Below are 23,752 nucleotides of genomic sequence, written 5' to 3' on the forward strand. Positions count from 1 at the left end.
GGAACTGTACAAATAGATAGGAGCCACAGTCTCCCTCTTAAACAGGTTTCAAATGATGAAAAGTTCATGTGTTAATTTAAAAGTTAATATCATTAATTTTTCTCCTAAAAATATGAAGCAAGTTCCAGCTACAGCCCCACCAGACCCCAGCCATCATTAAATGATGCACAGGGTGTTATGGCAGAAAGACATCCTCAATGAGGATCATGACCTAGAAATTGGGTAGTAGGGCAACCAGAAACTAGTGGGTTCACCCTGGCAGTGCTCAACCTAGAAATTTTATGGTGGGGTGAGCAGCAGTCGCTTTATCTCCACAGGTCCTGGTCCCACTGAAAAAATTACCAACTCCACAGGCTCAATCCAGAGGTGGATTTTCTGGACCATGAATCACAGACAATGAGGAAGGGAGCTCAGGAAGTCGCATCTAGTCCAACCCCCTGCTCCACGCAGGACCAGCCCCAGCTACATCATCCCAACCACGGCTTTGTCTAGCCAAGTTTTGAAAACCTCCAAGAATGGAGCTTCCATAACCTTTCTGGGTAACCTGTTCCAGTGTTTTACTACCCTCCTCATGAGAAAATTCTTTCTACTATCAACCTAAACCTCCCTTGCTGCAGCTTGAGCCCACTGCTCTTTGTCCTGTCATCTGCCCCCTCTGAGACCAGCCCAGCTCCATCCTCTTTTGAACCACCCTGCAGGGAGGTGAAGGCTGCTATTAAGTCCCCTCAGTCTCCTCTTCTCTAGGCTAAATCAGCCCAGTTCTCTCAGTCTCTCCTCACAAATCATGACCCCTAGCCCCCCAACCATTTTTGTTGCTCTCCACTGGACTCTCTCCAATGTGTCCACATCCTTTCTGTAATGGGGGCCCACAGCTGGACACAGGACTCCAGATGTGGCCTCTCCAGCATTGAAAAGAGGGGAAGAATCACTTCCCTCCATCTGCTGGCGACACTCCTGCCATTGCAGCCCAGGATGCCAGCAGCCTTCTTGCTAACAAGGGCACACTGCTGGCTCCTGTTCAGCTTACTGTCCCCTGTCACCCCCAGGTCCTTTTCTGCAGAGCTGCTGTCTAGCCAGGCAGCCCCCAGCCTGTACCGGTGCACGGGATTGCTCTGTCCTGAACGCGGGACTTTGCACTCGTCCTTGCTTGCTGAATCTCATGAGATTTCTCTTGGCCCAATCCTCCAATTTGTCTAGCTCACTCTGAATCCGAGCCCTACCCTCCAGCATATATGAGAAGCGCTACAGGCCAGATGACCTGCCTCTGCAGGCCAAATGTGGCTTGCAGGCTGTCTGACCCAGAAGATCTGGAGAAAAGATGTGGAAGATGGCAGAATATTTCTCCCAGAGAGGTTCAGACAGGGACAAGTAAAAATGTTGCTCATGTTTTATAGAACTAAGCAGAAGGAGGGCAGTGGCACGGTTGACAATCAATGTTAAGAATAGAAGAGGTTTTAGTGGAAAATTTGTGAGTTCAGTGTTGGCTGCATTAAGCTTAAGCTGATGGCATGATATTCAGAAAATGTCACAGGCACTAATGTGGACTAGCTAGAGGGAGACTGGTCAAGAGAGGAGAGTCAGATTTAGGAATTCATCAGTGCAAAAAATGGCCGTGACAGCTATGCAAATAGATGATGCTGAAAAGGAGGAGAGGGTCAAGGACAATAAACAGGAGAGATCAGATTTATAAAAGCAAAAGGTTAGGGAGCACGCAACCAACAGCAGCAGAAACAGCAGAAGTGCCAAGATGCGCAAGAACGCAGGTAAAGCCCAAGCATTTGACTAGGAGCCAATTGTTAAAAAAGCTTCGTGAGAATAGCTTTGGTAAAATGCAGAGGGTGGGAACCAGACTGGGACGGATCTAGTCTGCCCTTGGAGGACAGGCAGATAAGGAGAACTAAGTGGCATATTTGACACGCTGAGAGGCGAAGGAAGATGGAGAGGTGAGTAGGTGGGGACAAGGCTGTTTAGGAACATGGGAAATTCAGCTACTTGGACTATAATTAAAGACGTTTTCAATGCAAACAACTTATTTGACTTTCTCTGCAAAGGGAAAACGAATCTAGTAGAAGTCATCCTTACGATGGGAGGTCTTTGGCAGCTCTCAACCCCCAGCCTTTCTTCTCGGTCAGGATCACTTCAACATCTGCATGCTGTTTCTTCTGGAACCGCCTGTTGGAACAGTAGTCTCCATTTGGGCACCTGGAAGAACTAAGCAGAGGAAACGGGACAATCAATTCCCAGGAGGAGGATGGCAGCAATGGAGGCAGCTCAGCAGAGAAACCGATACAAACCAACCCTAATACAGTCAGCAAAAAATCCATAAATGTAGTTATGCTTTTTATAGCAAAATTATTTGATTATGTTTAAAAAAAATCAGAGCTTATTTAGGCAAAGAGACTTTTAAAAACAAGTTTGAATAGTGTGATAGTATTGCATTATACAATTCAGTCAGCACACCTAGTTCTCCTCAGTATTGTATTTCCTCACAAAGAACATGCACCTTTGTCCCCTGAAATCAACCCCCCCAAAACTGGGGTGCAGGAAAGCCAATTTCCTGCTAGGGTTAAAAGCATCTTGCTTTGATTCCTGCTCCACAGCGCAGTAGCTGCGGTACTACTTTTTAGACACGAGGGATAAGAATTGTCCTAATATCTCATTTTTCTCCGCTCCATATGCACTAATGACATCTCTCCCTTTTAAAGGGTCTTGATGTTCCACTAATAAAGCTAACCCTTTTAAGGGGAATTTTGCTTTCTGTTAACTGTTCCTGGTCTCTCTCCTCCTAGTTCCCAAACTAAGCAGAAAAAGTAGGGCAAGTCAGCTGAAGATTAGGCTCTGTCCCTGCTCTATGCAGCCGTAACTGGAAAAATCTTTCTGCCTTTCAAAAACAAGCTGTGTATTATATTCTAGGGTGTGTGATATGCAAGAAAATACAGTATATTTCTATACGCCTTTTTCCTGGAATATTTTTCTCTTCCCCATCTATGACTTGTGCTGACCACATATTAAGATCCAAAGTCTTAGCTCCTTGCTCAGACTCAAGAATAGGGTCCTTGCCATAGGTCTTTCCTTTCCCATCCTCATTATCTCCATCTTTCCTTGCCAAAGCAGAAAGCAAGCCTGTCTTCTCAACCATGGTACAAATGCCCCAGTTCTTCATCTCCTGCTTACTGGAAACCTGAAGCGGCAGTTGCTTCAGTCCTCCAACCCTCTTCCTTCCAGTATAAGGACTCAAAGCAAAAGGAGAAGGAAACAAAGAAAGCAGCCTGGGGAAAGAGAAGAGGCATGCAAAGGAGAAACAAAATTAAAGGCAAGGATGTTGCAAGGAGAGCTGCAGCTCCTGCATTCCTATCTCCATCCATCCTGGCATGCAGCATTATCTACGGCACTCCAGACCAAGCCTCCCCTGCAAATACTCTGGTGTTTTTGTGATGGGCTCAAATAGAAATGAATGAGACTATGAAATTCAGTCAACCTTAAATTTAAACTCCAGTCTGCAGAAGAAAGAGGGCAATACATGAATCTAAATCCACAAAGAACTATTGTAACAAGTTGCACCATAAAGGTCAAGCTGACTGAAGCAGTCTGAATTAATTCAGTTTAAAGGCTCAAAAGTCTCACATTCAGAACAAGTGCTTTGACATCTCACAAACCGGCGCTTACCACTCTATCATGAGCAGGCGATTGAGACAGTCTTCTCCGCAAGCCACTTCCCCTTGGCCTCTCTCTTCTTTGGAAAGGGGCGGACATTCACACAGCATCCGCTTGATATCCCGGTGGGACTTGTTCTTCTTCCTGTTGGGTATGCCACCAAGCTGGAGTTAAGGCAGCATTAAAGACTTCCCATATGCACAATTACCTCAACCTCAAATAAACTCAATCTTTGTCATTTGATATTGGACTAAAACAGATGTATTCTTCAAAAGCTGCTGATCAATTATTTAACAGGACCAAACAGCAACTAGGACAATCTTTTTTTGGTGCGATTCATATCCAGAAGCAATGCAGGTTAGGAAAGCCTGCCAATATGTTAATATAATTTATGTATTTGCTCCCGCTTCTGTACCTAAACCTGTTTTGTGTTCACTGCACCCTCACACTGGGCCACAACAACAAAAAAAAGCTCTAGCTTTGTGTTTTTCGGTGCAGGGAGAAGCCAATTTGCAGAAAACTAAATCTTAATCTTTACTGAAATTAGTCACTTCTAGCCTGAACAAGGTTTGCAAACAGATGCTAGGAAGAAGCCATTCTCCGTTGGCACAGAGCACGGAAAAAAGGAAAGCCATTTTAGAAAAGTGGCATCCCTATGCCAGGAAAAAAAAACAAACCCCAGTCTTTCTGTCCCGTTGTCAGTGCTCTGCCTGGCACCTGGAGAACCTGAAAGCAGGACTATGAATCAAACGTTATTCTTTCATTGCACAGAACAAAATTATAGTCTTTGGCACGCTGAATCAACGTCATATAGATTGACGATGGAAAAGAATAAACAACAGTGCAGTCTTTTTTGGTTTCTCCATCTTACAATTGAAAAGACTACCATCGTCCAAACTGGCACGATGAACCGTTAGCAGAATACACGCTCTGTTTTTAAAAAAGTATGCCTTTATTGAAGCAAACTGAAGGATTTCTCTGCACAAACTAAACAGAGAATTGGTTAGCTGTCTGAAGTCAGGCTGAAGGTAGGTTAGGGCTGGCACCTTTGGGACTAACTGGGTTCAGAGAGCTTTCAGAGGCAATAACCTACTTTATCACATGTATGGCCACCCTGCCTAACTGTCTTCAAGAACTGGTATGAGCGATGCCAAAACAAGTGCTTGCAATGCGTGATACTTTATGGTCTTTCTGAGTCATCTATCATCAATCACAGTATGTTGTATATGCTTCCAGGAAAAAAACAAAAAAACCCCCCCAAAAACCCAATATTCCCAGGAAGTAAGATAAAATTAGGAAAAGTTAGTTTTAGGATGTATTGAACTGAATTTTTTTTATGTCCACATATACACAAGGGATATATTCTATTACCAATACACTTTATTAATTGTATTCCTGATCTGTTTATTTTGAAAATATTATAGATCATCTTTAAAGATGAAACTCTGAATGAAAACATCCAATGAAAGGCAACAAAGGTAAAGAAATAAAAGAAAGAGGTTTTAAAAAAAAATGAAGTCCCCATGGTGACAACAACCACTTATACAACTCGTGTTTAAGTTTACACAGCTGAATGGTCCCACTGAACTTTTACATGCATAAAATTAGCCATGTTCACAAATCTGTAGGATTTGTGCTTATGGGTTTTTTTTGGTCCTGCAAAAGTTAAGAGTTGTGTTTCAATACAGCAATTCTCTATTAAAAAAAAACATGATTAATTTCTCCTTATTATCTTGTTCCATAGAATTAGAACAAAGAATCACTTGGTAAAAAGACCATTAAAAATTTAAAAGAAATGCCTAGAGTTTCAAAAGGCATAAGAATGAACATTTACCTGCAATGTTAAACAGGAATTAAATTAGATTACAGACAAGAGTAGATTAAAAATGGGTCAACTGGTGTCAATATTTTTAACACGCTCTAACTCCAAGCCCTATTTACAGCACAAGACAATTAAGCAAGTCCATTCTGGGGAGGGAGGAGGTTGCCTAGCTGTGGAAAGTGATGCTTACAAGTCATTGCCAGAGCTTGCCAATTAATATTTTGGGCTCATTTTAAAAATGCAGGAAAAAAAAAAATATAACACTGCTATTCAACAGGAAAAATAATTAATTGTCACCTTCTGAAATTTCAAATGGCAATCCTTGGGAGTTTTAAAATTCTTGCCAACTTGCTTTGTAATTGCAAACAGTCACAGATAAGCCACTAAAATATTTTTAAAAAACCCCAACAATATTTGTCACAAATCTCTGCTCCCGCAGTCAGGATAGATTTTCACCTGTCTGGAGAGAGAAATCTGTTGTGTGGGGGCTAGCATGCAAATGGATTTGTCAGTGCCAGAAGTGAAGGTGCTATAAATGCTGGGCTCTTCTGTAGTCATGTTAAGTTTAGATGAATAATATATAATAAAGACCCAGGCAAAAAAAAAAAAAAAAGAACGAAAGCCATTCTTACAGACTTTCAGGGGCTTGACAATATTGTGTTCACTTGTGTTGACGAGAAGAATCTCAAAGAGATCTATGATTTGAAACCTCAGCTTATCAGACTATTCAAAAAGCAAAGCACAACCATTTGAATACCATATGGGAAAATACAAGGAGCACAGCCAATTCATATTGAAGAGAAGTTTCCTTCAGAGGGGTGATCGCCAGGCATGCCTATTTGACTATTTCCTATCCACAGATGTGTCCATGGACTAGCCTGATGGCTCTCAACCTTTTTTAGACTCAAGACATCATTTGTTCTAAATTTAAAGCACCTTATTTCAAAACCTAAATTTCACTGGTTTGTTGGGGTTTCTGGTTGTTGTTGTTTTTGTTTTTTTTTGACTACAGAAAAAATACTAGAGCAATTACTTTGCTGCAAAGACCTCAAAGAGCTCAATGGGGCAGAATGGTTTTGACACTGTGGATTCCTAGTTGAATTTGGGTTTAATCTTGTGAATAACCTAGTTTGGGTTTATCTTGAGAATCACATGCAGTATGCCAATCACTGTAGTAGTTGGTGCTAGTGAAGCCAGGACAAAAGGGGAACAGTTCAGCTGACTTTTTCCCTTCTCTCTCCACTGTAGCGTCAAGCTTTGTTCAACATGACACTCGTTCCTTCCCCTTCGCTCTACTGCTGCCTTGTCAACAGTCTGACAAAATATTGCAACAAATCAAACTGAAATATTGACGATTACATGCAAGAGGTGAAAAAAAACTCATTACCTTTCCGTTAAATACACGTTTTCCTCAATAAGGTCAAAGTAACAGGGCATTTTTCCTTGCTTGGCAAACTCCTTCCAACGCTGCGGGTCTCTGAAGTCATCCATGATGCACAATCGACCGACCATTGCCGAATCCCGAGGCAATGACTCCACCTGTTCTCCCTCCATCTTTACTTTCTTCCTTTCTCTCGAGTCTCCATCACTCTCCGAGTCGCTTTCCACTTCTGGCCTTCTTTTCTTGGGTGGTCCTCGCTCTTTCATGTCACTTTTCTCCAAAATCTTTGTCTCTTCTTTCTTCTCATTTACAGAGACTGGCTCTTTTGTCGAATTGCTGCTGATTTCGTGTGCCTGAACAGAACCTTTTTCCTTTTGGCTGAGAGCGTGAAACTTGCTCGAGTGGCTAGGGAAGTGAGGCTTGCAATCGTCATCCCAATTGTCGTCATCTTCATACTCCTCGTGGTCCTCCGTTAACGAATCTGGTACTTGCCCCTGTGTTCGTTCACAATTTATTGCGGAAGGCCTACTGCTGGATCTTGGGTCCCAATAACCATTGCCTTGCCAGTAATTCTGTGAACCACTATACAGCGCTGAACTTTGCTGGTAGGCATAACCTGAGTATATCCCATAGCTGCTATCAGGCTGCTGATATGTGCTACTGGGTTTCTCTGGTTGGGAGAAGTCCCACCCTAGGCTCCCCAGATCTTCTGTCGAATGAAATCCATCCACCCTAGAGAAGTCTCCTAAACCAGCCTGATTACTGAATCCAGCCTTCCCTTGTCTACTGTCTGGCTTAAAAGAATGTGTCTGCTGCCTACATTTATTTTCATCACTTTCAAAGCTCTCCGAAAGGCAAAAGGGCTGTTCTTCGTGCCTGCCAATTGGCCTAGCTATGGACATCAACTCGTTTGAGAGCATTCTTTCCTCTGAACTTGGTTTGCTGTTAGAATTTGAGGTTAGGTCCGCCTGACTTGTACTGTCAACTCCATCACTCTGCGGCTGAGAAATGTCTAGCTGGAGGTCTTCCGTTTCCTTTCTACTGAGCTCAGTAGATGTTGCCGGGCTCTTATCCATTCCCCTAGGAGAACCTTTGCTCTCCATCTGTGACCCGTTTTTGTTTGCTGTATTATCTGGCCTTTCTTCATAGTAAAGTTTGCTGGGCTCTGGCCGGTCGTCTTCCCAATGATCAGAGTACCGCCTATTGTCCTGGCTGCTCCGAGATGAACAAGGACTGCTTTCCTCCATCGTTATAGTAGAATTTTTGGGGATTACTACAACCGACTGAAGACGGTTCCTTGGGATACCATCATCCGAGTCAGAGTCCTCTGTATCGCTTTCTTCGCTCCCTTGCTCACTCTCACTTTCTGCCGTATCAGAATAATCATCAGGGTGGGCAGGAATGAATTCAGAAGTACTGCCACTACTATCGCATGTCGGGGCTTGAGCCATAGTGTCCATTTCTTCTGCAGTCACAACAATATCACACGATGGAAGCAAAGCTTCTGGAAAAGCCGACACCACCAGGGACTCTGCTCTTTCCTCCCTATCCACTGAAGTGTCGAGAGGCTGGTCCTTCAAGTCATCCAAGCCAGGTTTTTCAAAGACAGAACTCTCCTCAACTGCTTCCTCTCTTTCCAGGTGTCCCACTGGTACGTCTAAATAATACGAATGCTCATTTTTAAATGATGGTTTTCTTTTTTGGAAGTTGGGCTCCATATGCTGGCCATCTAATTCAAGTATCTCTTCAGTCTCAGAGCACTCCAAGAATTCTTCGCTTTTATTCAGCCTGGCTCGATACACTTTGGAAGCATAAGTTTCCTCTAGGTGTTGTGTAATAATTAGATTGTCTATGTTCATTTTCAAGGAGCACTCTTCTTGGCAAGAATCTCGGCTTGAACTATCTACAATTAAGCTTAGTTTATGGGAGGGATTAACAGAACATGGTTCATCTTCAAATGAAGAGCTGGAATTTCGATCCTCTGCATTTTCATACTCGCACGTAACCGTTTGTGGCTCTACATGAATGTCCATAAAAGTTTCTTGAGTAACTTTTATATCAGTGGGTTCCATTTCGATTTCTGAATGATGTAAGGAAGGATTAGTGTCATCGGAAACATAGCAAGAGACCGGATCTTTGGTTTTGTTACAAGGAGCTGTCTGGTCATCCCAATTTTTAAGTAACGTTTTAGAATGATCTACACCGAGAGCTGGTGAAGATACAACCTCATCTTGGACTGGAGCGGGAGCCTCCGTTTCTTTAAATGAACTGTTGCATTCATTGGACTGTATGTGAGAATTATCCAGATCTTGTCCTTTAGATGACTTGTATACACTTTCAAACCCATTAGATGCCAACATACGTGATCTATTAGACTTTAGAGGCGACACCTCTGTTCTACACTGACTATCGTCAGAGGATATCGCAACGTCTTCTGCTTTGCAGGCACCGAAAGTTGGTAAGTCATCAGACCTACCTTCTGGGGAACCATTTAGATTCAGTTCAATGGGACAGTAAGTTCTTAACTGATCGTGCTTTACCTTTAATAAAGTTTCTTGTTCATTAATACTGTCGTGGCATTCATTTCCTGTAAATTCATCAGATTTGGAACGAGGAGAGCTGACTTTCAACTCATCTAGCTTTTTAAAAGTAGGCGAATCATTTAACTGATTTAATGGAGAAACAGTCTTTTCCCTTTCACATTTTTTCGAAATAGACATCCTTAACTCACTGCTTTTCAGACAAGATGTGTCTAAATCTAAAGAATTAGAGTGCTGTTTGATTTCCTCAACCAATTCTGTACAACAGAAAGAACTTTTAAATTTATCCGACTTTGGTGCAGATGTCTTTGAAGGTGTGGACTTATAACGGGAAGAGTTCACATTGCTGTCGGGTTTAGAATGGGAAGTCCCCCTTCGATATCCCAGTTCGTTCAGGGGAGAGCACCTTTTTGCTGCTTCGCTTTCCAAGCTCCTTTTCGAATCGCGATCTGATTTTGAAGACGACTTCCCTCTTCGCTCCATTTCGGCATAAGACGATTCTATTTTGCTGTCCCTGTCTGATTTCGAATAGGAAGAAGTTCTGGACTCTCTATATGAGGAGGAATGAGATGATGTGCGCCTCAAGTCACTTGACCGGGAATGTGTCCTCCGATACTCTTCTTCCGAATCTGAACTCTCCCTCATCCTGTTATCCATGTAAGAACGAGAATATCTCGTCCTCTCTCTGTAGGGGGAGCTTCTATGGTACCTCCGGTCAGACTCATAGTAATAAGACCGTTCTGATCTTGAATAGGAAGAGCTGGTTCTAGAGCCTCTATCAGATCTGGATCGAGAGTGAGACCTGCTCCGTCTTCTGTCCCTGTCTGACCGAGAGCGTGAGGATGTATACCTGGAGTCTCTTTCTGATTTGGAGTAACTAGAATATTTTTCCTCTCTGTCCGGTTTGGAGCGCGAGGAGCATTTCCCCAGATCCTCACTTCTGAAAGAGGTGGAACACTTCCTCGGATCTTTTTCCTTTTCCGTACTCGATACTTTTAGTTCGTGGGATCTCTGGCTGGAAGACGTCCTCACAGAGTCTTCGTCGGACTCGGAACCCAGTACCGGGCCATCAGATTGCGAGAACTTCCTCTTGGAGGCCTGTTTTTTGGCGCAAAGAGAAATGCCCTTGGAACCGTCTGAAACGTCTTCCTCCTTCCCAATATGGGAATCTTCCTTCTGCGGAGTTGTTTCTGTTTGCTCGGCTATATTTTGAGTTAAATGTTCTTCAAAACTAATAGAAACAGTATCCTGCTTAAGGCTCAGTTCTAAAGGTTCTTTTGCTAGCATATTAGATGGCTCCTTTGGAGTTGGGACGTCTGCTTCTACAGCTGGCGACAGCAGCGGTATTACTATTGTTGGTAATGGGATTGGCAGTTGCGACAAAGCTGCTGTCATTAGGACTGGTGTCGATGCTGGTGGCGACGCTGTCTGGGGAGGCGGCAGCGGCGGCGGTGGTGGCGGCGGCGTTGTTGGAATATCTGTCACCACTGCTGCCGCCAACTCCATTACAGGTGCTAAAGCTGCTGGTGGTGGCACTGAGGCTGTAGCTGCCAGTGGTTTTGCCGTAACACTAAGCAGATGCTTTTTAAAATGGATCTTGCCCAATTCCACCTTAGGCTTTGGTGGCGAAGAGTCTTCCGCTGCAGAGGTATCGCCAAGGTCCATTTTAACTTTGGGGGCGAAGTCAGTTTGAAGGGATGTAGCAGGGGAGTTCTGAGTTTCATTTTGTTTTTCGTTTCCAAGAGCCGTGAGAAATCTATTTTGCAAGGTTTTCTTTGTTAAACTGAAGCTGAAAGACACCTTCTGTCTTCCTTGCTCCTCAAGGTTCACCTTTGTTTTCGTGCCTTTGGGCAAAAAGCGACTAGAAGCAACGCCTTTGAACACCGGGCCTTTGAGAAAGCCAGGCTTTTGCACATTTTCAGTCTTGGCCTGCAACAAAAAGAAAAAAAAAAAAAAAGATAAGCCATTAAAGGAACTATTTTTAAACTAAACACACTGCATGGAGTGGGAAGCCATTTCCTTTTAACTAGTGAATTTTTAATGAACATATAACTTAAAAAAAAAAAAATCGTTAAGCTGGGTTGAAGTCAGAGATTGTATGTTCACAATACACTCTAGAACTGGGGAAACCCATTATGCGGTAGTCCTGAAGTGTAAGCTAAAACCTTTAGGACTCAGATTGAGACTACTAATTGGTCTGCCTGACCAATGAAAGCTTGAGACCATTTATTTTTGAGAGGTAAAGGATAAATAAGTGTTTAACCATTTCAAGAGACAGCTCCGCTCTTTCTTCTGAGCACAGGAAAAATACCGACCAAACAATAAAACGAACTGGATTTTTGAGAATTGCATCCAATTCCCTTCACTTTTTAGAAGACTTTGTCTGGTTGTCTAGAAAGATGCGAAAAGAGATTGGACAGATTCTTGGAGGAAAGGGGCCTCAGCAGCAACTTAGCATGAGAGTTAGAGGTACAGCCTCTGAATCAGAACTTCCTGGACCTTAAAATGCTGGAAGCTGCAAGCAGGATTTAAAATCCTGGTTAAATCCAGTTCACTCTCCCTTTCTACCTCTGCTCTTTGCAGCTATGTGACACAGGAGATTGGGCAAGATGGACCGATGGTCCGACCCAGTAAGCGGCAGTTCCCGTGGTCTTAATCAGCCGGGCCTATTACAACCAACATGCCAGACAGGCTCATGAATGAGGTTTTTCCAGTGAGCTTACCCTACTCGTGAGTCATTTCCAATTCATCTGCATGTAGCCAATGAATCTGCTCTAACTTAAGTGCCTATAGGGGGTTGGCATTGGGTGCTGGCTGCAGCCCAGGCTAGGGATTTTGACTGGGTTGTGCCAATGCTCCTGCTGGGACCAAAGCCGGAGGTTCCTGGCTGGAGGGTCTTGCACCTCCACTCAGGGTCACGCCAATCACTACATTTGGGGTCAGGAAGGAATTCTACCCCACAGTCAGTTTGCTTTGGACTTGGGTTATTTTCATTTATAGCAAGGCATGTGGCCCTCTGCTTGGGATGGCTTGAATGTGTATTAACAACCTTTTACACAAGCAGGACATTGGCTGCCATGGTCCTCTTACTTTACCTGTGGCAGGTAAGGGTACTACGTCTTATGTCGTGTCAGGGTTGAGGGTAGTTTTACCAAGAGTTTAGATTATGGATTTGTATAGGATGGTTTAGATAGGGATGGTCCTGCCTCGGGCAGGGGGCTGGACTGGATGACTTCTGGAGGGTCCCTTCTGGCTGACTTCTCTAACAGTCTATAACAAATTTCTATTACAACTCAGTCATCTGTGCCTTTTGTCACCTCCAGGCTAAGCTACTGCAATAAGCTGTACTTGGACCTAATGTTGAAGATCACTTATGTATAATACCACTGTCTGACACAGGCTGGAGGAGGTCAGCATGAAGTGCTGTTGTCTCTCTCCTGGCTGTGCTTGGTTTTGCAAGCAAGTGGCACTGGGAATAATACAGCACCTTGAACAATGTGGGACCATTATTCGAGAGAGCCTTCTTGTCTCTGCAGCTGACATTTGGATGCTCTCATGATGGAAATGGAAAGGGAGGTTCAGGCTGACAAAGCTTTCCCAGCCTCTCACCTTTTAAAATTCACTTCCTTTATCAGCCTCCCATGGAACCAACGATTAGAAATTTGGGGGGCATGAAGCAAAATGTGCCTATTTGATTTGACTTTTGATCAACCATATTTTTTTCTTTACCTATGGCTCATCTATACACAAAGCATATCACTAACTACACCAACATAACAATACAACCCCTCAGAAGGGATGCAATTATAGTGGTATACAGGTGCTTATGCTGTGCAATTATATCAGTAACAACAACAAGCTACCGTAACTAAAATAGCTGCAACGGGATAAAAATCTGTGTAGACCTGTGATTTGAGTTCCCCGGCTTTTGCCTAAACACAACCTTGGCAACCACCATTTCCTGCAACCCACCCACGGTGAATTACTACTGTGCCATGTTATCTTTTAACTTCTGTAAAACAACACCTAGTTGCTAAGGCTAGAGGCATTATAGTAAATTATTAAAACAGGCACCAGAGGAGTAGTAGCACCATTTCATTTGTATCTGCTTATACACAGTAGCCAGTTTGAGCATAAGATTTCCTTTGCAGTATTTTTATCGATAGCAAAATACATTCGGGTTCTAGTTAAGACTACAATAAAAAATGGCTGTTCATTTTTGGCATTTAATCTATGACGTGGAAACGAGCCTGATTTTCATCAAGCCGGGGAGGGGGAGGGGGGAGAGGAATTATGCCTCTTTCAAAGTGCCTAATATTGGGCACTTGAAATTTGAGGGGGAAAAAAATCACTTGTGAAGATGCAGGCCTACATACCTGCCTAGCCATGATTACACTGTATTAAGAGAAGAGGTGCCTTATGATCCTTTGGGAAAGAGTGTCTAATAAAGACATGTGGAAAGTGTTACTTTTGTTTCTACAGATTTGCAGGCAATGTTTTCTGGTTCAAGGTGCCCTGCCTTTTTACACACACATGGCACATATTCACCCACATCTAATTGCAATTGCTGAAGCTAATCTGGCAACTCTTTTTTTTTTTTTCTTCTGGCAGGATTTCTGGAAATAGCAGGAATAGCAGGAGTCAGAGCAGGGTGACACCTTAGACACTAACTCATTCAGAGAGGCATAAGCTTTTATATGAGATAGTCTACTTGCTTATAATCTCTGATGCAGCACGACAACAGCTCTTGACCCTTATGGCCAAGCTGTCATCTACAAAACCTCTCTGAATAAGTTAGTCTCTAAGGTGCCACCCAGTCTTGCCCTTCCTTCTGCCAGACTTCAGCCTAATGTGGCTAACTACCTCTCCCCAGAAAACTCAATTTTAGTGGCACCATAACCACGCACCTACGTCAAAGCATGGAGCCAGCCTATCGATGGTCTTATCATTAGTGCGCTAGGGGTTTTCCTAATCATTTAAACACCCCTACACGACAAAAAAAAAAGTCAAAATCTTTGACTCTTATATTCCCCAATGCATTTTAACAGTAGGGCTTTAAGTTTTTTTCGTACGAATTTCTGGTAGGGAAACTGGCTCAAATACTATTTTTTCACTGTATGTGTATTGTACGGCTGGATCCTGCCAGCAACGTTTTGATCAACAGAGTTTTCTAGGGTTTTTTTGGACAAAACCTTGTATAAAATATTACTCATTAGTTAGAACTTGGGCAGTTTGGGTAAGACCTAAGTCACAGCTGCAATCCAAAGCCTCCGAACCTTGAGCAAAGGGTCTCAAAGCTGAACCCAGACTTGAACAGAGTGGTTGGGATCCATTTGCAAATAAAATAACATGCTGGTTTTAGAAAATGCAGGTACTAAATGTTATTCCTGGCTGTAGTAATGTCTTCAAGATAAAAGCCTCGATTTTGAGATATCTACTTCACCTTTTCATTTGCTCCCTCTTTCAGAGGTTTTCTCCCCCCACAGGCAAAACCCGCAAACTTTAAAATAAAGCGAGTTGCATGTTAAAATGATAGAAAAAGGACATTTAAAATCTCTAGGAGCTGGAATGGTTAAAATTAAACAAAGGATGCCTCTTGCATGTGTGTGTCACGGAAGTCTTTTATGAAAATATCAATGATGGCAAGTGTTCAGTCCGTCTGTGCTGTACTGCTCACTAGACAAGGCATAAAAACAGTGAAAGAAGGTCTTGTTTAAAAAAAACAAAAAACAAAAAACCAAAGGCCTTGACTCCCTGTTTGCTAAGGTGGGCAGGAAACACCCTGTGAGGACATCTAAATTGTAATGGTAAAGAACTATTGTCCTACTGCATTAGAGATACTAAATTAAAACCTCCCCTCCCAGCCTGGGAACCGATTCAGTGCTTCAACTGCAGCACAGTTCCTCTCTTCCCATGCCACTCACAGAGTTAACACAAACCACTACTGAAAATCTCCTGAAACCATACGATCTCTTGAAAGCAAATAGCTATTGCTATTTGTATGTCCTTAAAGCATCTTCTCATTAAGATACATAAGCCAGGTTAGAAAAGTTAATATATGTGTAGGTTAAATGCTTCAAAAGGCAGCAATAGCTTTCTGCCAATCTGCAAAAATTAGTTTTTGCATGGATGGGCCTAGCAATAGCAAGGAAAGAGCAGTCATTTTTTCAAGAACTGTGGGGACCACAGAATAATTCTGTAAATCTGGATTATTTTTTTGAGGAGTCCCAATATTGCCTGATCAGGTATTGTGTATTGGCTGGACAGGCACTCTTCCTTTCCTCTGCCAGAGGAAGACACACTCACTTCTTCCAACTGCTAGGCTACACTTCTCTCAAGAGTCACGTGAAAAGCCGATGTTGTACTCACCTCAATTTCTTCTTCTCTATTGCAATCCAGCCAGGAAAGCATGCAAAAGAAAATATAGAAAGAAAGTGTAAATACCAAGCAGAAAAAAGAAAGGTTTGGGGAAGATTTAAAAAAATAATAATAAAGAAGCATGGCAGGGGGGAGAAGGGGGTGCGGATTCGGATACCTTTACTTATAATTAATAACATCTGACTTTCTAAATAGTCCCAGTGTAATAGCTAAGACCCCTTTGAAAACAGGAATAGCAATTTGTTCCAAGTGCTACTTTTCTTAACCACTAATCACATATGCCAAGTACTTTTAAGGGGGAAGCAATTGCAGATGCTCCCTTCAAAGATCAGCAGCATCCCAAACCTTCAACATCCACGGATTTTTGATAGAGTAGATCTCATTAAAGCAAACAGCCAACTAAAGTGATGCCTTTCTCTGATGCTTTAAGAATTACTCATTGAAACAGAGAGGTGATTAAGATTTTATGATGGTAGATTGAGGGTTTTCAGTGACGAAGTAATGAAAAATCAACTTGAGAAATCTTAGTTTATCTTTGTCTTTCAGTTTTGGCTTCCTCCTTCTGATATGATTAGGGGAAAAAAAAAAAAAATCAAAAGAACCTGTCCTTCTCTAAAAATATCCTCTCCAGCACAACCAACACTACAACATTTACAAAAATGTATTTTTGTACTGCTTGCAAATAGTCTCCAAGGTAACTAATTACAGACTGTAATATAAAAAAATTATATGCAGCACTTGAATTCGCAAGTAATACTATTCTAACTCCTATCCTCTTGATTACTAGAAGATTAAATAGTGCAGTAACATGGATTAACCTCACAAAATTTGTGAAGGAAGGAAATTTAGGTCTAAAAGATTTTTTTAGGCTCCTCACACCGTCATGCTACACAAAAGTTAGTAAAGTACTTTCTCCTATAAGGTGGAAGAATTAGAGTGCTATTGCTCTTTCTACTTTTAACTACATGGGAGATGCTCAGGTATTGCACTGATGGGAACCAAGCATTTATTAATATGGAGATAAATACTTGGGTTTTTCCATATCTGTTCAGCTTCATTTATGTTAAAACTATCAATCAACCTTATTGTTCAAGTGCGTTTCAAACACTTTAATATAAGGATATTAGGTGTGTGGGAAGCTTTCTATACATATACACGCACACACAGATACACACATACCTCAGAAATGAGTTCTCCCAGCTAAATGCATGAGATGAAGAAATATTTCTAACTGAAGGGGAAATAAAAGATTCCAGGCCTTTTTAAATTAGATCAATTCTGACCCATAATTTGCTGCTGGTGCAGAGCTAATGGAGAGAGGATGCAAACATTTCATTCGTGTCACCTAATTTTAAAGCAAAAAGCTAGCTTCTACTTTCTGTACAGTTATGAGAGCAAAGCAGTAGTGACCAGATACTCCACTTAAACTACAATGCTAAACAGTTAAGAACAAGCTAAAAGAAAGATCAATCACCACAATACAGTCCCATCTCTATGAAGATGCACATCCTATTGAAATAGTATTGTTTGCAAGTTATACATTGCTTTTACAATAGCAACAACAGGCTTTGGGATTTTTTCATTAAAGAAATGTGACCCACAAGTTGAAATGAGCTGTGGGCTACGCAGACAATTTGTGTGTGCTTTAAAGAGGTCGTGAAAGACCTGGATGAATCCTACAGCCCGTTAAGAAAAGCACTTTGATACAAGTTAGTATTTAAAAGGAGGTTTAATTTTAAACAACACAGATGGCGAAGTACTGCAAGCCAGAACCACCATCGTTCCTGTGAGTCACATATTCTGAGTGCTAAAAGCAAGTGCTTATGAGGGTCAAAAATACACAGTGAGATATAACTGGGAGTCAACAGATGAGTGTCAAAAAAATACGCAACCAGAATGCACATTATGGCATAACACAATATAGTGAGTAGCGTAGGCGCATGCAAGCTGGTTGTTCTGGAAACAAAAAAAAATTTCCCCCTAAAAAAAAAACCAAAAAAAACCACAGATTTAAAAATAAAAATGGAGTAAGCAAGCAAAAAAAGGAGTAGAGCAGAGGATAGATTTTTAAGTCAATCGTTTGTTTATAATCAACCCTGTTGTGGGGGAGGGAGCAGCAATTAGTCGAGAGGAATTATCCAAGACGGTGCAGAAGTGCCGTGCACATGCTCATGTACACGCTCATGTACACATTGCTGCTATGGTTTTCATCCTTCAAGGATCTCCAAGCAATGAAAAAGATTCGGGGTTAAGGCTTCAGAAGCACTAACATGACTTAGTAGGTTCGGGGCATGCCGTTGTAGACGTACAGAGATCACAGCCAGGCAGCCGGTGTCTAGTCCCAGGAACAGAGGGACTTCAGCAGGCAGGGTCAGCGAGCTTCCCCGATGGCATTGCTCCACCACTCCCGACGCCCAAGCGGGCTGCCTGAACCGCACACAGACATGCCTACGCTGCTCTGCACCACCGCTATGATGGCACGTACCGAGATAGTCATTCCAACATCCACGTTCAAGGTGACTTGGGCAGAAGGCAGGGTAGGTTTCCACCTTATAGACTAAGTCAGACTCAAGTATTTTACAAAGGCCTGAATTAACAATTTAGTTTAAAATGGTGCTGAAGCTTCAACAGTACTTTTGAAAGCTTGACCATAAGTCTCAACGCCACCTGGGAGGGTAAACTGAGGCAAAGAGCTGTTATGTACCTTGACCCAGGGAGTGTCTACATGTTGCCTTATGGTACCATTGCTACAGTGTCATGCTTTGCTGCTTCCTTTTGGAAATACTGAAGCACAGTGCCGTACAAGTGGTTATTGCACTGTGTGTGGCACAGGGTAGATTTTGCTGTTCAGTCGCTGTAGCAGTGCGCTATACCCGGGGAGCGTGCCACTACAGTAATGTAGCTGCAATCAAGTGCAGACACACGACTGCTACATAGCGTGTCGCTATGTCGCCGTACGGCAATGTGTAGACGCGCCCCTAGAGTCATAACATCGGTACAAGGCTGGCGATGCAACCCAGGGGTTTGGCAATGTGATGTTCGGGTGACTATACCCCGCTGTCTCCAGCGCGTCACAATACGACAAGGTGAAGAGGAGGTAACAGCGACTCCTAAAACCAGAAAAAGCACACATGCAGAGAGCCTTAAAGAAAGGGCAGTCACTTTGGCAGCAAGGAACATTAATACCCACTTTGCTTCCATTTCTAATAGAATATCTCAGTTCACTACAGATTTCCCAGGCAAACGTATGAATGCCCACAGCTCATCTACTCTCCTGCAATGAATGACCACAGCAGTCTCAGCACTTAACACCTTTTGTACTTCTGGCAAGCAAGAAAGCTGTTCCATAATGGGATGCTGCTAGATAGTCCCCAATTCACGGGCAGAGTCCCTGGCGTTTAGTCAGGTTAAATGGTCAAAATAAGTCCTGTGCAGAAAGATCCAGTGCTTAAAAAAAGTTGCAAGCCTTGAGCAGTCTGAGGAACGGTTAGCAGGCAAAGACACAAGCCCAGATTTAGGAAATGGACACGGTGCAGGTCTGAAATGTTTCCTGTTTTATAGCCAACTGTTTACTCTCCCTCCTCTTTTCTTTTTTTAAAAGAAACCATTGACAGAGACTTCTATATAAAACATGGACGCAGCTGGCTTTAGTGACACCACCACAAGGCACTAGCACTTGACAAGTAAGTTTGCCAGTAAATCTTTAGTTTATGCCCAACAATTCAGGTGTTGAAATGCACGCTGGGAGAACAACTCCTTCTCCATCTCGCAATCCAGCCACACGTGTTTTCTGTGTCAACTGGGCAGTACCTGAGCAGTTGAGGAAAGCCAAAATGGTAAAAGGACTCCAGAAAGAGGAAGATAATTCTGACCTAGTATTTACACTCAATGAAGTCTAACTCGCAGCAGTTCTCTATGATTTGAGCAAATACCATATTTTCTTACATACAACACAGCCCAGAGTAAGCTACACACCTTGTTTTTGAAAGGCAGAATGAAGAAATAAAAGATTTTTGCTTCTAGTAAGTAACCAAGTAGCAGCAGCTATGGAGCTGAGCCTGCTCCCTGCAGACTTTACTCGCCCTTTTGCCGGCTAAGTGAGCTTACTATATTTCCTCACTTATAATACACACCCTAATTTTCAGCAGCTGGTTTATGGGAAAACATTGTGTTGTACCCAAGAAAATACGATAGCAAGAAGGGAAGGAGAATTAAAGTATTAACAGAGCAGAGCAATAAGGAACAAGCTTAGGTTTACTCTACTATAAATCTGATATATTCTCAGAATCTTATCTGAAGTTAATTGATACTGGTGGGAGAAAAAGTAGTACGGTGCTTTCACTGTCATGGTACTTCAGCCAGCAATGAGAAAACTGAGCTTGCAGCAAAAACCTGCTCTTTCAACATAACGCGATGAAGCTAAACTGACCTGCACCGGGTCTGCTGCACCTTGGGAAAGCTATTTTCTTGCACAGCATTTTTAAGTTGAGAGGTAGCAGGTGATGCTGCCAACCACAAATTAAATTCAAAACACCCTTCCTACACTTCACATCAACAATATACAACAGCTTCCAGAAATAACAGGTAACCTGTTTTTAGCCTGAAGTTCGTTCATTAGCTGCCTACTACTCTAGCTTTCAACTCATTCAAAAATTTCATGGGACTAGATTTGAAAGAGAAAACAGCACAACAAAAAGGCAGAAAAGTCCAAGGACATCACAGTAACTACAATATAAACCTATGTTTTTTGTGATAGCATGCAATCTAACCCAAGACTGTTACGGCAACCTTCTTTCCAGTAAATTTCCTGTACTGCATTATATAAACACAAGAACACGTTCCTATAACATTGTACACGGATCTACTTTAGTCTCACCCCACCTGATAGAAGATAGTTTGCTTCTTAAAAGATTTTTAAAATGTCAAAGTTGAAATCAAGCTTTCAACTGAAGACAGCTATGATGAAGTTTATGGCAAGTAGGACTCTGATGGATACAATATTAGTAGCCATTTATTTGCTTATTGCAATCTTATGGAAAATGCTTTAAAAGCTAGCCCCAAAATCACAGGTTATAAAGCACATTTAAAAGAACTATTTTGACAGCCTGAGAGCTAGAGTGAAATGTGTTTTTCTCCAATGAAGTGGCAGAGATATGTGCAAGTGGATATAACCAACCCAAGCACCACGCCTGACTCTGGCTGCCTTCTGCGGTACCTGGGAATCCAGGTACTTACCCAGCACGCAACCTCTGACCCATGCCACATTAGCCAGGGGCTTCGTAATCCCGAGACTTTCCCCCCAGATATGCAACAGCTCATGCGTTTCTTTTATCAATAATTTGTTTTGTGCCTCTACTCCGTAGCACCTCCCATACAGCGTACAAACAGGCTTTGCCTACATTAAAGAACATTACCCAGAATTTTTACTTAAGACATTACCAGTGCAAGCCATAATACAGAGCAGGGGCAGGCAACCTACAGCACCCATGCCACGTGAAGGCACATACATGGATAGCGGGGAAGGGGCCAGGGCTGCGCTGCCGCAACTAGGATCAGGCCCCTGGCGGCTCCCCTGCCGGGCGTCCCTGGCATGCCAACATCTTAGGAAGTTGAGGCTGCGGGTGTTTTTGGAGCTCTGCCCAAAAACGTCACCAACCCCTAATATAGAGTCTATATTGCAGATAAGAGTCTGGCGGTTTTCAGCATTTCTGTCCCTCGAGGCCCACAAGCTTCTTGAGTTGCACGAGTATGGAAGGAGCACTTCCCCCATACGATTCAACCAAAATCTTTAGAAAACACCTGAAAAAAGAAACCACAAAATGTGACTGGTTTTGCATGGTCTTCATTGAGGAAGAAAGGATCCAGCCTTGAAGAAAGACTGCTCAGTATATTTTTGAAGCTCCAAATTAACACATTGGATGTACATTTTTTTCCTCATTTTTTCCTTCTAATGCATAAACCTAGCCTTAGGCGGCCAGGCGGCTGAAGTGTTTCCAAGGGCTTTCTAGCATTTCTGGAAAGAGACGGACGCTGGCATAAACCTGACAAAAACCAGAACTCAATATTTAGGGATCTTCAAAGCTTAGAAAGTTAACGTGACTTCTGTATATTTTTATAGGACTGACTGCACAGGAAGATGTGACAACTATACTTAAGTAACTTGATTTTTATAGGGGCTGAGCACTTGACATTACTCTTGAAAGGGAATGACAGAAGCACTTTTCTTCATTGGGGCTAAGCAAAATATAGCGCATATGCCACGCAACAGAGTCAGAGCTCTGCCCATACCACAGCTTTTTTGCTGTTCTTATTAATACCCATCTAGCTCCAAGAATGACTGACAAGTTTACAAAGAGTCCCACTAAATATCACTTACTAAAATCACATGTAAATGCAAGTTCACACTAAATGCAGTCAGGTGTTGTAAGCTCTTCAAGTCAAAAAAAAAAATGACGACCAACTCACATTCCTGATACTTAAAGTGAAAACCAACAGATTGATTTCTGGCGCCCTTCCATGCACACGTTCTTTCAAGAACTTGGATCCATCACATGGAGACTGAGACACCAAAAGGAATTTTTCTTCTTAAAAAGACTTCACTATTTTTAATTTCTTAACTTGAGGGACTTGATTTCTCAGCCTTAAATGTTAACTTTTAGGTTAAAAAAAAAAAAACTTACAAATTATTGTTCACGTAAACTAATGCTGCAAATCATGAGAGACTAAAGTTCAAAAACTGAATTGGAAAATTTTACAGGCAGAAAGATATTTTCCTATCCTTGAGTCACTGAATCATTAGAGAAATCGCTGCCTCCCCCGCAACCCCCGCTCTAGGCAAGATCATCCCCATCTAAACCATCCCAGCCAAGCGTTTAACTAACGCTTCAAAGCTTGCACAACGCTCATCTCTGGGAAATCCAGCGCTTAGCCACCCTCATAGTTATAAAGTTCTTCCTATTATCTAACCTAAATCTCCCTTGTTGCAATCTAAGTCCACTACTTCTTGTCCAGTCTCCACTGGACAAAATGAACAACTGACTGGCATCCTCTTCCTACAACAACCCTTTTTGTATTTGAAAGCTGTTATCAAATCTTCCCCCTTGCTCTTCTCTTCTCTAGACTAGACCATACGAATTCTTACAATTTTTCCTTATGCCACACCTTGGAGGCCTCGAATCCTTCTTGCTGTTCTCCTCTGGTCTATCTCCAGCTGGCAAACCCATCTCTTAAATTGCAGGGACGCAATACTGCAGGCGAAGTCTCACCATTGCTGAATTACAGCGAAAGGATTACTTCCCATGATGTGCATGTAACACTTCTCTTAACTCTCTTAACGCTATTAACTCTCCTCTCCCCCGTGTTGCACTGATGACGTGTTCAACTTGTAAACAATTAAGCGCCCCCCAGCAAATCTTCTGCATTTTAGCCAGTCGTTCCCCATTCTGTATTTATGCACGTAACAGTTCCTTGCTAACGGCATCTCTTTACAGTTATCTTTAAGGAATAGCATTCCATTTATTGCAGACCATTTCCCCCCATTTATCCGCAGCATTTAATCTTAATCCCGGCCTCGTGTGTCTGCTCAGCTCAGTCATCCAGAAATTTGGTAGTACACATACATACAACTTCACCATCCAAAAAATGAACAAAGACACCGAACATTGGTGGATCCACCGCGGGGTCCTGCGAAATCCCCCCACCCTTAATACCTCCTCTCAGCTTAACACCAAGCCACTGATCGCTACTCTGTGCACTATTAGCAAAGCCAGTGTATAGCCATTTTGTGGTGGTTTCATCTAGATCATCCTTCCTTAGCTTATTAATGAGAATGGCAAAAGAGACCATCTCAAAAGCCATACTACATCAAGATGCATCCCATCTACTGCTCCCCCGTCTACATAGGTGAAAACTGCATTTCTGTCCCAGAAAGAAATGATATTACTTAAAGGGCTTTTACTTATAACAAATTCACATTGG

General features: G+C 42.4%; 1 protein-coding gene across 5 annotated transcripts in view; it reads right to left on the bottom strand.

Moving 5' to 3' along the window:
• The window catches only part of SETD2 (SET domain containing 2, histone lysine methyltransferase), a 132,212-nt gene that overhangs the window by 89,050 nt on the left and 19,410 nt on the right, over positions 1-23,752 (bottom strand). For 4 of the 5 annotated variants that reach the window (XR_009462748.1, XR_009462747.1, XM_059729257.1 and 1 more), the window contains exons 2-5: positions 15,767-15,805; positions 6,864-11,326; positions 3,667-3,798; positions 2,083-2,211 (exon numbers count right to left, since the gene is read on the bottom strand). Coding sequence is in view for 3 of the 5 variants with exons in the window: in XM_059729257.1 (XP_059585240.1) it covers positions 2,083-2,211; positions 3,667-3,798; positions 6,864-11,326; positions 15,767-15,805 (4,763 nt within the window). In the remaining 2 variants the exon portion in view is untranslated. The remainder of the gene's footprint in view (positions 1-2,082; positions 2,212-3,666; positions 3,799-6,863; positions 11,327-15,766; positions 15,806-23,752) is intronic. The other variant, XM_014596092.3, reaches the window with a different exon arrangement.

This window comes from Alligator mississippiensis, chromosome 5, assembly GCF_030867095.1.
Source record: "Alligator mississippiensis isolate rAllMis1 chromosome 5, rAllMis1, whole genome shotgun sequence".
NCBI classification, from domain to species: Eukaryota; Metazoa; Chordata; order Crocodylia; family Alligatoridae; genus Alligator; species Alligator mississippiensis.